Source organism: Pristiophorus japonicus, chromosome 1, assembly GCF_044704955.1.
Source record: "Pristiophorus japonicus isolate sPriJap1 chromosome 1, sPriJap1.hap1, whole genome shotgun sequence".
In the NCBI taxonomy this organism is placed as follows: domain Eukaryota; kingdom Metazoa; phylum Chordata; class Chondrichthyes; family Pristiophoridae; genus Pristiophorus; species Pristiophorus japonicus.
In genome coordinates, this window is record NC_091977.1 from 17,432,253 (window position 1) to 17,451,399 (window position 19,147).

The window sequence follows — 19,147 nt, forward strand, 5'->3', positions numbered from 1 at the left end:
CTATAATAATGTCATCCACATATTGCAAGAGGGTACTTCCTCCCCCTACATCTATTGGCTCCAGGACCCCAGCCAGCGTCTGGTGGAATATACTCGGGCTGTTATGGAATCCTTGGGGCACTCTGGTCCATGTAAGGCGAACTTCCCTTGTGACTCCTCGTCTAAGGGTATGGCCTAAATCTATTTGCTATATCCAATACGGTGCATATTTTATGTTCCGGGCCCAGGCCATTGAAAATCGTTGTCGGGCTGGCCACTATTGGGTGCTCCTGGGGTGTAACTTTATTTAAGGCGGTATAATCAGCCTATATAAGGCATCTGTTTCTTTACTGGCCATACTGGTGAGTTGGTTGTAGCTATTGTTTGTCTCACCACCCCTTGTCTTTCCAATTCTTTCACTATCTGAAGGACAGCTGCTTTAGCATTGGGCTTCAGCGGTTATTGCCGGTGGGCTTTATGTTCTGGGCCTGGGATCTTGACTGGCTCAGGCTCTAACAACCCACAGTCCTGTTTGTGTTGGGCCCATAGGGCAGGGTATAACTGACATATACTTCACCAGGCGCCCTTTGTTTCCCATTCGGGATCTATTGGACGGATCCCCGCCACCCACTACTGCTGATGGTCCGAGTGGTTAAATTTACACTGAGTTTGGTGCTTGTCTCCCCAGACTACTCAGTTACTATGGGGGTCTATTAGTACCCCTATTTCCCTTAATGTTTCTATTCCTAATATGGTGTCTTTGGGATTGGGGCAGCACCAAAACTGGGTGGGTAGTATTATCCCCTGTACTTCCAATAGTACGATTTCACTTAAAGTTGCCTTTCTGTTACCTCCTCCCACTCCTTGTATGCTGATCGTTTCCTTGGTAAGGGGTAAGTCTAGATTAGTTATGGATATTGATGCTCCCGTGTCTATCAGCATCTCGCATTGCCAGCCCCCTAACACTGCGCTAACAAACATTCTTGGGTCCTCTCTTTGTGGTCCCACATCTTCACCGGAGTCCGGTAACCCCTATTGGCTGCCAACCATCGCATACTTATGGTGTCCTCGTTAGAAAGCGTCTCTTGCGGGGGGAATGGCCGCGGAGTCCGCTGAGCTTCTGCTCTGGTTCTCCTCATGGGACTCCTCTAATCTGTCCGGGTCCCTGTCCTTCTGCCCCTCCCCCATTAGCCCAGCATGTTCTCGCTGTATGGCCTAGTTTGTCACAGTTCTGGCTCTTCGGCCTTGATTATTCATCCTTTGCTTGACCCCCTTTTTTCTGCTGGCACTCTCTACTAAAGTGGCCTTCTTTTCCACAATTAAAACAAGTCAAGGGGGCTGTGCATAGTTTTCCTTCCTTACTCGTTCCTTCCACAGCTGCTGCCACTGTGGCCTCGTGCTCTTCTACCGTGGCTACTTTCCTTTTCTGAGTAGCATCCAGCTCAGACGCCCATCTGGACAAGTCGGCATTGTGACTAGCCCTGTTTTTAATACGTCTTGGTGTGCAGTACTCAACCCCTCTTTGTATATTTTTAGGAATGCTTGATTATCCCTGGTGGGGTTCAGTATTTCCGAATACGCTTGAAAGCTCAACCATTTCCGCTCTGCATAGTCATGTGCGGATTCCCCTTTGTTTTGAGTGACCCCCATAATTACTCCCAGCTTATGGGTACTGCTCCTGCTACCCGAGTTACGTCTGATATTCTGCCTCCGATTGCACAAAGGTGGGGGCTGTCATCGCACACCAAGTGCCGTCCCTGTATTGTTGTCCCAACTGTTGCCACATTTCTTCAGTCATTTTTGCTCTTACTGACGCTTCCACATCTCGGTTGTGAAGGCTGTGGCATATTCTTATTTCCCGTATTTTCTGCCAAAACTCTTCAGTACTTTGTCTCCTCTCTAACTTGGGTAACCTTTGTAATAACTTCAATGTGTCCCCGGGTGTCAGTGACACATAGGTGGTTTTTATCCGGGGCGCTATGGCGGGTATTGCGGGCACGCCCGGATTGCCTTCGGCAGCCGGTACTGCTGGGACAGCTGGGGTGCCGGGTACAGATTCTACCTTGATCGGGGCTGCCCGTACCTTCTGGTATGGGGGAGGCCCACCTTCTCTTCCCCAATCGTTATAGTCTGCATTATATTTGCGAGTCTCATCGGCCAACTCATTCCACTCTGTTCTCCCACTATTCTCGATTTCTTCAGTTAAAAGTTCCAGTGGGGGATATATTGGTACCGGTGCAGCGCTGTAGGTCACCCAGTTACTGCTGCACATGTTGTACCATTCCCACTGCTTACTTCCACCTCTTCCAGCTTTTTTATTTTAGCTTTTAGTTCCTGTATTATCTTATCCTTTTTTTCCATCTCTTTATTTTGTTACCGATAGCAGGCTAATACTACCATATGAGCCTGGTTCCCTTTATTTCTTGACTGGCACTCCCACCACTTTGCCTGCCTCTCTAGTGGTTCATCTGGTTGCCATCCTTTTTTCTTCATTCCCTCAATTAGTTTAATGTTTTTATCTGCTAGCATTTTCCCTATGGATCCCTCGGGTCCCCAGTCATATTCGCCGGCCATTTCTAAGGTCGCTAAGGGGCTACCTTTCCCTTAGTGGGCTACTCTTGTACCTCTGTCGTGTCTCCTGACCGATACTTGTTCATTAGTAGAGACCCCAGTTTTTCTCGCCTCGGGGTTGAAATTGCCCCCTTTTTAAAGAGCCGTTACTGCGACGATGCGGAGAGCACTCACCGCTTGGTTGCCGCAGAGTCGGCGACAATAGCGACGTTGCCCGCATTTTTGGGGGGGGGGGGGTGGCGGTGGACGGTCCTGCCCTGCTGGTGTTCCCGTCCCACCGACCCCTTACCACCCACGGGGCGACCCCCTTTCCGCCGCGTGTGGGGAATTGCCCCCCGGGAGCAGATCGGCCGCTGCTTGGTGCCCCCGACAGTTTTTCCCGGCGGGAAGCTGCGATTGACTGGGCGGCTGCGTCCGTCCTTAAAGGGGAGGGCGCACTGCTGCGGCCGTCCTTAAAGGGGAGGGCGCACTGCTGCGGCCGCCATTTTATTTTAATTGTCGGCCGACTCCGAGGCTGACCAACAATGGCGGCCACAGCTTCAGCTGGATTGGGACGGAGGAAAATCTTAACGAACAGTGAGTGCGACACCTTTTGGTTGGAGGGCAATTACGGCCCCGAGTTGTCTCAAAACTGAACGTAAACACCAGCGTAGACTGAAAGGCTTCTATCTGTACTTACATTCTATGTAAATCGGGACGATGTCTGACTTGAAAGAAAGTCTTGCATTTATATAGCGTCTTTCATGATCACCGGGCATCCCAAAAAAGTACTTACAGCCAATGAAGTACTTTTTGAAGTGTAGTCACTGGTGTAATGTAGGAAACCTGGCAGCTAATTTGTGCACAACAAGCTCCCACAAACAGCAATGTGATAATGACCAGGTAATCTGTCTTTTATGATGTTGATCAAGAGATAAATATTGGCCAGGACACCGGGGCTTAACACCCCTGGCTCCTCTTCGAAATAGTGCCATGGGATCTTTAATGTCCACCTGAGAGGGCAGATGAGGGCGTCGGTTTAACGTCTCATCGGAAAGACGGCACCTCCGACAGTGCTGCACTCCCTCAGCACTGCAGTGGAGTGTCAGCCTAGATTTATGTGCTCAAGTACTTGGAGTGGGACTTGAACCCACAACATTCTGACTCAGAAGTGAGGGTGCTACCCACTGAGTCACAGCTGACACTAAGGAAAGTTTGGAGACGATGGTGTTCCCACAACATTGCTGCTCTTGTCCTTCTCAGTGTTAGAGCTCGTAGGGCTGTTGATGAAGTAGCTTGAGTCTCTGCATTGCATCTTGTAGATTGTACCTACACGGGGATAACTCCCCTGCTCTTCTTTGAAATAGCGCCATGGGATCTTTTACATCCACCTGAGAGAGCAGAGGGGGACCTTGGTAAGGTTGTTCTACCATGGCTGTTAATTTGTACGTGCAAGACGAGAGGCGGATGGCATATGTCGCCCAGCCTGTCTCCCTGTCTTGGGTAAGGGTATCAATAAAGATTTTGCATTTCTATAGCGCCTTTCACAACCTCAGGACACTTTTTTTGAAGTGCAGTCACTGTAGGAAATGTGGCACCAATTTGTGCACACCGAGGTCCCACACACAGCATCATTATCATAGGCACTCCCTCAGAATCGAGGAAGACTTGCTTCCACTCTTAACATGAGTCCTTAGGTGGCTGAACAGTCCAATACGAGGGCCACAGCCCCTCTCACAGGTGGGACAGATAGTCGTTGAGGAAAGGAGTAGGTAGGGCTGGTTTTCCGCATGCTCTTTCCGCTGCCTATGCTTGATTTCTGCATGCAATGTGATAATGACATCTGTTTTAGTGATGTTGGTTGAAGGATAAATATTGGCCAGGACAACAGGGATAACTCCTGTGCTCTTCTTCAAAATATGCCATTGGGATCTTTTATGTCCACCTGAGAGAGCAGACGGGGGACTCGGTTTAAGGTCTTATCCAAAAGACAGCACCTCCGACAGTGTAGCACTCCCTCAGCCGAGATTATTTTTGTGCTCAAATCTCTGGAGTGGGACTTGAACCTACAACCTTCGGACTCCGAGGCAAGTGTGCTACCCACTGAGCCACAGCTGGCACTAACAATGGGTTAAAAAGGCTGTTCAGTGGACCTGTAAAAGGGGGAGGGGGAGGGGGAGGGGCAGAGCACTTTTCATGGGGTGCTGCAGTACAGTACTGGAGTGTCAGCTTAGATTTTTGTGCTTAAGTCGCTGGAGTGAGACTTTAACCTCCTGACTCAATAGTGAGAGTGCTGTCCACTGAGCCACGGCTGACACTGAATGTCAGGGTTGTATTGGCTCTAGCAATAAGCTTAATTATGAGCCCATAAACCAGGTTGAGGGAGTGCTGCACTGTCAGAGGTGCCATCTTTTGGACGTGATGTTGACCCGAGTTGGCCGGTCCTCCTTCTCATTGGCTGTAAAGCGCTTTGGGACGTTGTGAGAGGCATTGTAGAATTGCAAGTTCTTTCTATTGTGTTCCTAACACAGATAAGACTGCACACAGGGAGGTTAAAGCAACAGTGACCTCAGTCTTTATTAAGGCACTCCAGAGTGAGGAACAGGCCTTAGGGGCCGGCTTATTTACAGTGCTCCGAAGGGATGCTGGGATCCCTTGGGACTTCAAAGGATGCGCTCCCTGGTGGCGGAACAAGGGTTTATGCTTTACAGATACACAATACTCCGCACCTCCCCAAAGTCAAAGTGAAAACTATTTACAAGGTGAGGCGGTCGGGAGCCTTTCTTTCCCTGGTGGACCGCCTCGGTACAAATGTCTGTTCTGGTGTGTTGGCTGTGCCCTCGCTGGGCTGGCGTGTTGTTGGCCCTGCAGGGCTGCTGGGTGAGCCTGGCCTTGCTGGGCTGTTGGGCGTGATGTGTTCACTTTCCTGGTCTGGGGTGGTGTCGTTGATCCTTTGGGTGTGTGTTGTGGGCTCGAAAAAGGTGGTGTCTGCTGTGGGTTGTTCAGGGCAGTCTGTGAACCGCAGCCTAGTTTGGTCCAGGTGCTTTCTGCAAATTTGTCCATTTGTCTAGTTTGACTACAAACACCCTGCTCCCTTCTTTAGCTATCACAGTGCCCGTGATCCACTTGGGACCATGTCCATAGTTTAGCACATACACAGGGTCATTCAGATCAATTTCCCGTGACACAGTGGCGCGACCATCGTTTACATTTTGTTGCTGCCGCCTGCTCTCTACCTGATCATGCAGGTTGGGGTGAACCAGCGAGAGTCTGGTTTTAAGTGTCCTTTTCATCAGTAGCTCAGCCGGGGGAACCCCAGTGAGCGAGTGGGGTCTTGTGCGATAGCTGAGCAGTACTCGGGACAGGCGGGTTTGGAGTGAGCCTTCTGTGACTCGTTTAAGGCTCTGTTTGATTGTTGTACTGCTCGCTCTGCCTGCCCATTGGAGGCTTGTTTAAACAGGGCCGAGGTGACATGTTTAATCCCATTACGGGTCATGAATTCTTTAAATTCGGCACTGGTGAAACATGGCCCGTTGTCACTGACCAGTATGTCAGGCAGGCCGTGGGTGGCAAACATGGCTCTCAGGCTTTCAATGGTGGTGGTGGCGGTGCTTCCCGATTTTATTTCATATTCAATCCATTTTGAAAAAGCATCCACCACCACCAAGAACATTTGACCTAGAAATGGGCCCGCATAGTCGACATGGATCCTCGACCATGGTCTGGAGGGCTAGGACCACAAACTTAGTGGTGGCTCTCTGGGCGCGTTGCTCAACTGAGCACACACACGGCATTGCCGTACACAGGACCCTAAGTCAGAGTCGAAATCGGGCCACCACAAGTGGGATCTGGCTATCGCTTTCATCATTACTATACCTGGGTGTGTGCTGTGGAGATCCGAGATGAACGTCTCCCTGTCCTTTTTGGGTAGCACTCCGTGGTTACCCCACAACAGACAGTCTGCCTGAATGGACAGCTCATCCTTTCGCCGCTGGAACGGCTTGATTAGCTCTTGCATTTCAATGGGTTTGCTGGCCCAGCTCCCATGCAGTACACAGTTTTTTTACTAGGGACAGCAGAGGATCTTGGCTGGTCCAAGTCCTAATCTGGCGGGCCGTGACAGTTGATTTATCATTTTCAAACTCTTCCATGACCATCAACAAGTCTGCGGGCTGCGCCACCATCAACAAGTTTGCAGGCTGCACCATTTCCACCTCTGTGGTGGGCAATGGTAGCCGACTGAGAGCATCCACACAGTTCTCGGTGCCTGGCCTGTGGCGGATGGTATAGTTATACATTGATAGCGTGAGTGCCCACCTTTGTATGCAGGCTGAGGCATTAGTATTTATCCTCTTGTTTTCAGCGAACAGGGATATGAGGAGCTTGTGATCGGTTTCCAGCTCAAATTTGAGGCCAAACAGGTACTGATGCATTTTCTTTACCCCGAACACACACGCTAATGCCTCTTTCTCAATCGTGTTGTAGGCCCTCTCGGCCTTAGACAAGCTCTTGGAGGCATAGGTGACAGGTTGCAACTTCCCTGCAACGTTAGTTTGTTGTAATACACACCCGACTCCGTACGACGACGCATCACATGCTAGCACAAGTCTTTTACACAGGTCATACAATACAAGCAGCTTGTTGGAGCATAAAATGTTTCCGGCTTTCTCAAAAGCAATTACTTGTTTTTTTTCCCCATACCCAGTTCTCACCTTTGCGCAATAACACATGTAGGGGCTCTAAGAGGGTGCTTAACCCCGGTAGGAAGTTACCAAAACAGTTGAGGAGTCCCAGGAACGACCGCAGCTCCGTGACGTTCTGTGGCCTGGGCGTGTTTCTGATAGCCTCTTTCTGGGCGTCTGTGGGCTGAATGCCGTCCGCCGCGATCTTTCTCCCCAAAAACTCCACTTCTGTTGCCATGAAGATGCATTTCGACCTCTTCAGCCGCAGCCCTATGCGATCCAGTCGTTGGAGGACCTCCTCCAGGTTTTGTAGGTGCTCAACGGTGTCCCGACCCGTGACCAATATGTCATCCTGAAAAACCACCATGCGTGGTACCGACCTTGAGTAGGGTCTCCATGTTTCTCTGGAAGATCGCTGCTGCCGACTGAATTCCAAACGAGCATCTGTTGTAGATGAACAGTCCCTTGTGCGTGTTGATGCAGGTGAGGCCCTTCGAAGACTCCTCCAGCTCCTGTGTCATGTAGGCCGAAGTCAGGTCGAGCTTGGTGAATGTCTTGCCTCCTGCCAGCGTCGCAAATAGGTCGTCTATCTTAGGTAGCAGGTATTGGTCCTGTAGCGAGAAACGATTAATAGTTACTTTATAATCGCCGCAAATCCTGACCGTGCCATCATTTTGAGTGCTGGAACAATCGGGCTGGCCCACTCGCTGAATTCCACTGGGGAGATGATGCCCTCGCATTGCAGCCTGTCCAGCTCGATTTCCACTCTCTCCCTCATCATGTGAGGTAACGCTCACGCCTTGTGGTGAATGGATCGTGCCTCTGGGACCAAGTGGATTTGCACCTTCGCCCCGGAAAAGTTTCCAATGCCTGGCTCAAAAAGGGTAGGAAATTTGTTAAGAACCTGGGTACATGAGGCCTCATCGACATGTGATAGTGCTTGGATTCCAGCGGATTTTGCCCAGCCAGCTCCTTCCAAGCAGTGTGGGGCCATCGCCCGGGACAATCCAGAGTGGCAGTTCATGCACCACGCCCTCGTAGGTGACCTTGACCATGGCGCTGCCCAGGACAGTGATGAGCTTTTTGGTGTACGTTCTCAGTTTCGTGTGGATGGGGCTCAGGGCTGGTCTGAGTGCCTTGTTGCACCACAGTCTCTCAAACATCTTTTTACTCATGATGGATTGGCTAGCGCCAGTGTCCAGTTCCATGGCTACGGGTAAGCCATTCAATTTTATGTTTAGCATTATAGGTGGACATTTCGTCGAAAATGTGTGTACCCCGTGTACTTCAGCATCTGCCTCCTCTCTCTCAGGCTCGAAATTGCTTTTATCCTCCATAGACCGATCTTCCTCTGCCACGTGATGGTTAGCAGGTTTTGCAGAGCTTGTAGCTCATCTGCAAGCTCGTTGGAGGTGCCCCATTGTTCCACAGCTCTTGCAAACATACCCTTTGAAGTGACATGAATAGGCTGAATGGAAGCCTCCACAACGCTAACAAGGTGTGAATTGCCTTGCATTCATCCTTTGTTGCGGATTCTGAGTCATCTGGGTCACCTGAGGCCTGCTGGCAGTTGCAGACTCGTGGTTTCTGCCCTGTACATTTCTGCTCCAGTTAATTAACAGTTCCAGTTAATTTATGAACATTGCAAGCACTTGTGTGCTGAGAGATTTGTTTGGTGTTATCACTGGTGGACATAAACACCTGTGCTATCACAGTGGCCTTACTGAGGGTCGGTGTCTCTACAGTCAAAAGTTTTCATATGATGGTCTCGTGGCCAATGCCCAGTACAAAAAAGTCTCTGAGCATCTGCTCCAAGTAGCCATCAAACTCATATTGGCCCACAAGTCGCCTTATCTCGGCAACGTAGCTCGCCACTTCCTGACCTTCAGAACGCTGGCATGTGTAGCATGCCATCAGCTCCCGAACCAGCGTACACAGCTCCTCATATGACTTATCTGTGGGTTTCACCAGAGCCAGAAGATTCTTCATGAGGCTGTAGGTCGGTGCCCCACAGACCATGAGGAGGACCGCTCTCTTTTTTTGCAGCGCTTCCTTCTCCGTCCAGCTCATTGGCTACAAAGTACTGGTCTAGCCGTTCAACATAGGCTTCCCAGTCCTCACCCTCCGAGAACTTCTCCAGAATGCCCATAGTTTGCTGCATCTTTGCATTGGATTCGTCACCAGTTTTTGTATTCCTAACACACAGGGAGGTTAAAGTAACAGTGACCCCAGTCTTTATTAAGACACTCCAGAGTGAGGAACAGGCCTTAGGGGCTGGCTTATTTCCAGTGCTCCTAAGGGATGCTGGGATCCCTTGGGACTTCAGGGGATGCGCTCCCTGGTGGCGGAACATGGGAGTGCATGCTTTACAGATACACACTTTCCTTCTTTAATTCGTGCCGATTCAGCTGGTGAGAGGTGTCTGGGACGCAGCCGAGTTCTGTGTTGCGGTGTGAGTAAGTGAAAAGTCAGGCAGCTGAGAATCTTGCACAGGTGCCATGAGAGTCCCTAGGGTTTCAGTTATGTAACTGTGCGGATCCCTGTCCCACCACTGGAGAGGAGCCGGGGGCGGAGGAATGCATTTCCACATTAGTCGGTCATGACCCCAAGCTAGCTGGAAGTATGCTTCGCTCCACGGCCAATTATTATCATAGGCCGTCCCTCGAAATCGAGGAAGACTTGCTTCCACTCTAAAAGTGAGAAATCAGTAGAGAGGCGGAGAGGTTTAGGGAGGGAATTCCAGAGTCGAGGGCCCAGGCAGCTGAAGGCACGGCCACCAATGTTTGAGCGATTATAATCAGGGATGCTCACGAGGCCAGAATTGGAGGAGTGCAGGCAGCTCGCTGGAGTGGTGGGGGGGTTGTGGGGGGTTGTGGGGCTAGTGGAGATTACAGAGATAGGGAGGGGCGAGGCAATGGAGGGATTTGTAAGCAAGGGTGAGAATTGCCATCACCATGTTTCAGAGCCTCCATACCAATGAGGAATGCAGAGAAGTAGGGTCTCTGTCTGATATGGTGTGCGGTCTCTGAGTGTCACGTACTCCACCTAACCAACTCTCAGCTTCTAGGCACAGGTTGTCATCAGTTCCAATGTGTGCAGGGATATTAGAAACATAGAAACATAGAAAATAGGTGCAGGAGCAGGCCATTCAGCCCTTCTAGCCTGCACCGCCATTCAATGAGTTCATGGCTGAACATGAAACTTCAGTACCCCCTTCCTGCTTTCTCGCCATAACCCTTGATCCCCCGAGTAGTAAGGACTTCATCTAACTCCCTTTTGAATATATTTAGTGAATTGGCCTCAACTACTTTCTGTGGTAGAGAATTCCACAGGTTCACCACTCTCTGGGTGAAGAAGTTTCTCCTCATCTCGGTCCTAAATGGCTTACCCCTTATCCTCAGACTGTGACCCCTGGTTCTGGACTTCCCCAACATTGGGAACATTCTTTCTGCATCTAACCTGTCTAAACCCGTCAGAATTTTAAACGTTTCTATGAGGTCCCCTCTCATTCTTCTGAACTCCAGTGAATACAAGCCCAATTGATCCAATCTTTCTTGATAGGTCAGTCCCGCCATCCCGGGAATCAGTCTGGTGAACCTTCGCTGCACTCCCTCAATAGCAAGAATGTCCTTCCTCAAGTTAGGAGACCAAAACTGTACACAATACTCCAGGTGTGGCCTCACCAAGGCCCTGTACAACTGTAGCAACACCTCCCTGCCCCTGTATTCAAATCCCCTCGCTATGAAGGCCAACATGCCATTTGCTTTCTTAACCGCCTGCTGTACCTGCATGCCAACCTTCAATGACTGATGTACCATGACACCCAGGTCTCGTTGCACCTTCCCTTTTCCTAATCTGTCACCATTCAGATAATAGTCTGTCTCTCTGTTTTTACCACCAAAGTGGATAACCTCACATTTATCCACATTATACTTCATCTGCCATGCATTTGCCCACTCACCTAACCTATCCAAGTCACTCTGCAGCCTAATAGCATCCTCCTCGCAGCTCACACTGCCACCCAACTTAGTATCATCCGCAAATTTGGAGATACTGCATTTAATCCCCTCGTCTAAATCATTAATGTACAATGTAAACAGCTGGGGCCCCAGCACAGAACCTTGCGGCACTCCACTAGTCACTGCCTGCCATTCTGAAAAGTACCCGTTTACTCCTACTCTTTGCTTCCTGTCTGACAACCAGTTCTCAATCCACGTCAGCACACTACCCCCAATCCCATGTGCTTTAACTTTGCACATTAATCTCTTGTGTGGGACCTTGTCGAAAGCCTTCTGAAAGTCCAAATATACCACATCAACTGGTTCTCCTTTGTCCACTTTACTGGAAACATCCTCAAAAAATTCCAGAAGATTTGTCAAGCATGATTTCCCTTTCACAAATCCATGCTGACTTGGACCTATCATGTTACTGGATTTATAACGTTATCTATAGAAAACATTACTTTTTACAGCTGGAATTGTTTTCCTCATTCTTGTTTACTGTCTAGCAAATGTTCCACATTTCCGAAAGAAAATGTAATTTGCCCCTATCTCTCTCAACCTCTCCGCCTCTCCCTCCTCCTTTAAGATCCTTCTTAAAACCTACCACTTTGACCAGTCCTTTAGCCACCTGACCTAATATCTCCTTCTTTAGCTCAGTGTCTCATTTTTTGTCATATAACACTCCTGTGACGCGCCTTGGTGTGTTCTACAGCGTTAAAGGCGCTATATAAATGCAAGTTGTTTCTGTTTGTGGGTGCGAAGCAGCTGCAGTTCTGCTGTGTTCCTGCTGGTGGCAGCAGTGCAGCTAATGCTCTCACCGTTCTCAGCAGCATCACCTGTTGGAGGTTAAAGGTACAGCAGCCCTGATCTCCAAATCCTGCAAACCCCTCCTCACACATCAAATCCCACCCGTCGACATTCACTGTCAAGGCTCGCAGACAAGATGGCGTATTTCTCTAAAGATTGAAACAATACATTGGTGCCAAGCTTACTTTACGGGTACGGTAGTGAGGTTGTCATGTTATCATCCCACGTTCCACCCGACATAAACTTTCAAAACTCTGCTGCCTGTGTCATAACTCGCACCAAGTCCCGTTCACCTATCACCTCTGTGCTCGCTGACCTACATTGACACTCGGTCTGGCAACATCTCAATTTAAAAATTCTCATCCTTGCTTTCAAATCCCTCCACAGCCTCGTCTCTCCTTATCTCTACAACCTCCGAGATCTCTGTGCTCCTCCAGTTCTGGCCTCCTGCGCATCCTTGATTTGAATCACTCCACCATCGGCGGCTGTGCCTTCTGTTGCCTGGGCCTCCAGCTCTGGAATTCCCTGCCTAAACCTCTCCGCCTCTCTACCTCTCTCTACTTTAAGATGCTTCTTAAAACCTACCTCTTTCCAAGCTTTTGGTCACCTGTCCTAATATCTCCTTATGTGGCTCGGTGTCAAATTCTGTTTGATTTTAGGAAAGTCTTCAAGCAGGAGAGAGAGGGGTCGAGAGGCAGAGAGGTTTAATTCCTTATTAAGATGGAGAGTGACAAAGTTAATTCGGAAACTAGGGTCCTGAACTTAAGGAAAGATAACTTCGACGGTATGAGGCGTGAATTGGCTAGAATAGACTGGCAGAAGATACTTAAAGGGTTGACGGTGGATAAGCAATGGCAAACATTTAAAGATCACATGGATGAACTTCAGCAATTGTACATCCCCGTCTGGAGTAAAAATAAAACTGGGAAGGTGGCTCAACCGTGGCTAACAAGGGAAATTAAGGATAGTGTTAAAACCAAGGAAGAGGCATATAAATTGGCCAGAAAAAGCAGCAAACCTGAGAAATTTAGAATTCAACAGAGGAGGACTAAGAGTTTAATTAAGAGGGGGAAAATAGATTACGAGAGGAAGCTTGCAGGAACATAAAAACTGACTGCAAAAGCTTCTATTACTATGTGAAGAGAAAAAGATTAGTAAAGGCAAACGTAGGTCCCTTGCAATCAGATTCAGGTGAATTTATAACGAGGAACAAAGACATGGCAGACCAATTGAACCAATACTTCGGTTCTGTCTTCACGAAGGAAGATACAAATAACCTTCCGAAAGTACTAGGGGACAGTGGGTCTGGTGAGAAGGAGGAACTGAAAGATATCCTTATTAGGTGGGAAATTGTGTTAGGGAAATAGATGGGATTAAAGGCTGATAAATCCCCGGGGCCTGATAGTCTGCATCCAAGAGTACTTAAGGAAGTGGCCCTAGAAATAGTGGATGCATTGGTGATCATTTTCCAACAGTCTATCGACTCTGGATCAGTTCCTATGGACTGGAGGGTAGCTAATGTAACACCATTTTTTAAAAAAGGAGGGAGAGAGAAAACAGGTAATTATAGCCTGACATCAGTAGTGGGGAAAATGTTGGAATCAATCATTAAGGATGAAATAGCAGCGCATTTGGAAAGCAGTGACAGGATCGGTCCAAGTCAGCATGGATTTATGAAAGGGAAATCATGCTTGACGAATCTTCTGGAATTTTTGAGGATGTAACTAGTAGAGTGGACAAGGGAGAACTAGTGGATGTGGTGTATTTGGACTTTCAAAAAGCTTTTGACAAGGTCCCGCACAAGAGATTGGTATACAAAATCAAAGCGCATGGTATTCGGGGTAATGTACTGGCTTGGATAGAGAACTGGTTGACAGACAGGAAGCAGAGAGTCGGGGTAAACGGGTCCTTTTCAGAATGGCGGGCAGTGACAAATGGAGTGTCGCAGGGCTCAGTGCTGGGACCCCAGCTCTTTACAATATACATTAACGATTTGGATGAAGGAATAGAGTGTAATATCTCCAAGTTTGCGGATGACACTAAACTGGGTGGCGGTGTGAGCTGTGAGGAGGATGCTAAGAGGCTGCAGGGTGACTCGGAAAGGTTAGGTGAGTGGGCAAATGCATGGCAGATGCAGTATAATGTGGTTAAATGTGAGGTTATCCATTTTGGGGGCAAAAACACGAAGGCAGAATATTATCTGAATGGTGGCAGATTAGGAAAAGGGGAGGTGCAATGAGACCTGGGTGTCATGGTTCATCAGTCACTGAAAGTGGGCATGCAGGTACAGCAGGCGGTAAAGAAGGCAAATGGTATGTTGGCCTTCATAGCTAGGGGATTTGAATATAGGAGCAGGGAGGTCTTAATGCAGTTGTACAGGGCCTTAGTGAGGCCTCACCTGGAATATTGTGTTCAGCTTTGGTCTCCTAATCTGAGGAAGCACGTTCTTGCTATTGAGGGAGTGCAGTGAAGATTCACCAGACTGATTCCAGGGATGGCTGGGCTGTCATATGAGGAGAGACTGGATCAACTGGGCCTTTGTTCACTGGAGTTTAGAAGGATGAGAGGGGATCTCATAGAAACATATAAGATTCTGACGGGACGGGACAGGTTAGATGCAGGAAGAATGTTCCCGATGATAGGGAAGTCCAGAACCAGGGGACATAGTCTTAGGATAAGGGGTAGGCCATTTAGGACTGAGATGAGGAGAAACTTCTTCACTCAGAGAGTTGTTAACCTGTGGAATTCCCTGCCGCAGAGACTTGTTGATGCCAGTTCATTAGATATATTCAAGAGGGAGTTAGATATGGCCCTTAAGGTTAAGGGAATCAAGGGGTATGGAGAGAAAGCAGGAAAGGGGTACTGAAGGAATGATCAGCCATGATCTTATTGAATGGCAGTGCAGGCTCTATGTTTCTATGTTTCTATGTTTAGGGAGGGAATTCCAGAACATAGGGACTTGGCATCTGAAGGCACGGCCACCAATAATGCAGCGATTAAAATCAGGGATGCTCAAGAGGGCGGAAGAAGAATTGCAGAGGATTGTAGGGCTAAAGGAGATTACAGAGAAATGGCGGGGGGCGGGGTTACAAGGCCATGGAGGAATTTGATCATGAGGATGCCATTTTTTAAAATCGAGGTGTTGCCAGTCTGGGAGCTAATGTTGGTCAGAGAGCTGCGGGGTGATGGGTGAGTGGGGACTTGGTGAGTGTTGGTCCAGTACCATAAACACTCGCCAACTGTACCCAATACTTACTGCATAACACCACATTAACTGTTTCTTTGGTAATGCATTTCACCATCATTTTAGGAACATCTAACTTGATCCACATTCTCTCCCAGTTTGTGGAATCTGAATTCTTGTTGCAATGCTGAGGGGAGAAGATTGTCTGTCTGTGCTCTCTGGTGAAACACACACATGCGTTTTGCTGTGAATGGCAAACAGAAACACACTCTCATTTTATTACGATTGGCGAGATACTCTTTATCGACTTGTGATTCTTTTTTTTTGTTTGTTGTTATTCTGCAGGGAACAACAGTTTTGCAGTCGGGAGCCATGTCCATCCCTGTTGTGCCAGGTAAGAATGGGGAATCCTTCCCCCGTTACATTCCCAGTGCCAGTACCTGCTGCGGGTATTGCATTTGGGGCGAAGCTGGAGTCTGCAGATTGGCTGAGCGGAAAATATCAATAGCCCTTGTAAATTAACCTATTCGTGTAGACCTATATACCAAAGATTAGGATTTGGTTTAATCACGCGTGATTGAAGTTTTGGTTTTATTTTTACGTGTAGGTAGCTTGTAGATTTGTACTGTGGCTGGAACGGGGACTATGCTGTTTAGTTTCTGCTGGGAGTGCAGGATGTGGGTCGGGGAATGTGTGATTCATACCTGTTGACTTCTTTTTGTGGCCACATTGTGAAACGAGATAGCCAAGACAGTTTGCAGATAAGGAGTAAGACCGATGGGGATAAGATAATTAAATTACATGCTTAATGATAGACAGATTAACTGTCTGGAGGGTTTGTAGGAACGACCACATTTCTGTGGGTGGAGGGGGGGGGGGGAGTGGTAGGGGTGGGGAGTGGGGTCTTGTTCACAGTAACACTTGTCATGCCATAATGAATCAGCTAGGATGGTGTGCGTGACTAGAGACCTATAAAGATCGTGAGAGTTCCTTCACAATTTGTAGGGAGAGTCAGGATCGAAAGGATCGACGAAGGTTACATCTCTACCAGAAATAGAATCATATCATTTATTTCTATGTTGTCTACTACTTGGGTTCATTGCATGTGTCAAAAACTTGGTTGAACACAATTGAAGGACTAAATTGGAAACCATATTTAGTGTCAGATTTGACTGTTCTTACAGCTTCACTAGATGAGGATTTGATCTTCAAAATGAAGTGTTGAAATTATATATTTGTAGTTTAGTGACAGAGGTCTCTGAGAGGACTGAGGGGTTTTGATATGGTAGATCGGGAGAAACTGTTTCCATTGGCAGAAGGGCCGGTAACCAGAGGACACAGATTTAAGATAATTGGCAAAAAGAACCAGAGGGGAGATGAAGGGGTAAGGCGAGAAAGTAGGAATGGGGTACTGAAGTTGCATGTTCAGCCATGAACTCATTGAATGGCGGTGCAGGCTCGAAGGGCCGAATGGCCTACTCCTGCACCTATTTTCTATGTTTCTATGAGGAGACATGATTTTTCGCAGCGAGTTGTTATGATCTGGAATACAGTGGAAGCAGATTCAATAGTAACTTTCAAAAGGGAATTGGAGAAATATTTGAAAATAATAAATTTGCCGGGCTATGGGGAAAAAAGCAGGAGAATAGGAATAATTGGATAGCTCTTTCAATGAGCCGGCACAGACATGATGGGCCAAATGGCGTCCTTTCTGTGCTGTATGATTCTATGAATATCTCATTTCACTCGAGATTTAAGTAGTCTAGACCAGACATGAATTGGAGAATTCTCCAAGTTACAGTTTAGAAAACAGACGGAGGAAAACTTCCCAGAGGATCCTACTATACTGAACGGGATGGAGAAAGTCAATTGGGAACTGTACTATTGGATACGCAAAGGCAGCCATGCGAGAGGGCACAGGGTCAGGGTTGAAAGGGCAGGTTTAGGAGAGATGTGACGAGGTATTTCTTCATACTGAGGGTGATCAGCAGCTTGAGCGAGTTGGCCGGACGTTGACACTGGGGCTCATTTAAGAATCGATCGACTGGATGTTGCATGAATATAAGAAATAGGAGCAGGAGTAGGCCATTCGGCCTCTCGAGCCTGCTCCGCCATTCAGGCTGATCTTCTACCTCAACTCCATCTTCCCGCCCAATCTCCATATCCTTTGATTTCCTTAGTGCCTTGAATATACTCAATGACTGAGCATCCACAGCCACTAGGGTAGAGAATTCCAAAAATTCACAACCTTCTGAGTGAAGAAATTTCTCCTTACCTCAGTCCTAAATGGCTGACCCCTTACTCTGAGACTGTGACCCCTAGTTCTAAACTCCACAGCCAGGGGAAAAATCTTCCCAGCATCTACCCTGTCAGGTCCCTATTGAATTTTATACATTTAAATGAGATGACCTCTCAGTCTTCTAAACCTCAGAGAAAATAGGCCCATTCTACTCAATCTCTCCTCATAGGACAGCCCCCCTCATACCTAGAATCAATATAGTGAACCCTCGTTGCAACCTCTCGAAGCCATGTATATCCTTCCTTAAGTCGGGAGAACAAAACTATACTCCAGGTATGCTGTCACCAAACCCCTATATAATTGCAGCAAGACTTAGAGTCATTACGGCACAGAAGGAGGCTATTCGGCCCATCGAATGCATGCTGTTTCTTTGTAGATCAATCCAGTTAGTCCCCATCTCCCGGTCTCCTGATCTATTCCCGTAGCCCTGCAAGTTTATTTCCCTCAAGTGCCTATCCAATTTCCTTTTGAAATCATTGATCGTCTCCACTTCCACCACCCTCGCCGGCAGCGAGTTCCGGGTCATTACCACTCACTGCGTAAAAAAGTTCTTCCGCATATCTCCCCTGCGTCTCTCGCCCAAAACCTTAAATCTATGTCCCCTAGTCCTTGTACCATCAGCTAATGAGAACATAAGAGCCTGCTCCACTATTTAATAAGATCATGGCTGATGTCCACCTGAACTAAACCTGTCATAATCTTGTACACCTCTGTCAAATCTCCCCTCAACCTCCTTTGCTCCAAGGAGAACAACCCCAGCTTCTCCAACCTAACCTTGTAGATAAAGTCCCTCATCCCTGGAACCATTCTCGTAATCTCCTCTGCACCCTCTCCTTCACATCCTCCCTAAAGTGTGGTGACCACAACTGGACACAATACTCTAGTTGTGGCCTAACCAGAGCTTTATAAAAGTGCAGCATAACTTTCCTGCTTTTGTATTCAATATCTCTATTTATGAAGCCCAAGATCCCATATGCTTTGCTAACTGCTCTCTCAATATGTCCTGCACCTTCAAAGATCTGTGTACATGAACCCCCAGGTCCCTCTGTCCCCACACACGCTATAGAACTGTGCCATTAAGTTTATATTATCTCTCCCTATCCCTTCTGCCAAAATGCATCACCTCACACTTCTCTGAATTAAATTCCATCTGTCACTTGTCTGCCCATTCTGCTATCCTATCTATGTCCTGTTGCAGTCGATTGGTATCATCCTCACTGTTTGCCGCACCTCCAAGTTTGGTATCATCGGCAAATTTTTAAATTTTACTCTGTATTCCAATGTCCAAGTCATTTATATATATCAAAAAAAGCAGTGGTTCTAGTACTGACCCTTGGGAAACATCGCTGTCTACCATCCTCCAGTCTGAAAAACAGCCATTCACCACGACTCGCTGTTTTCTGTCCTTAAGCCAATTTCTTATCCAAGTTGACACTGACCCTTCTATTCCATGAGCCTCAGTTTCGTTAACCAGTCTTTTATGTGATACTATGTCAAACACTTTCTTAAAATCCATATCGACAACATCCATAGCATTCCCTTCATCAACTGTTACTTCATCAAAACAATCAATTGGATTAGTCACACATGATCTGCCTTTTACAAATTGCTGCTGGCTCCACTTAATTAACTTAAACTTCTCCAA

The 19,147-nt window shown here is 47.8% G+C and overlaps 1 protein-coding gene across 3 annotated transcripts in view; it reads left to right on the top strand.

Annotated features, from left to right (window-relative positions):
- Window positions 1-19,147, top strand: part of dok7b (docking protein 7b) — a 135,522-nt gene that overhangs the window by 83,302 nt on the left and 33,073 nt on the right. For all 3 annotated transcript variants that reach the window (XM_070894271.1, XM_070894442.1, XM_070894361.1), the window contains one exon: window positions 15,549-15,597. In XM_070894271.1, the coding sequence (XP_070750372.1) occupies window positions 15,549-15,597 (49 nt within the window). The remainder of the gene's footprint in view (window positions 1-15,548; window positions 15,598-19,147) is intronic.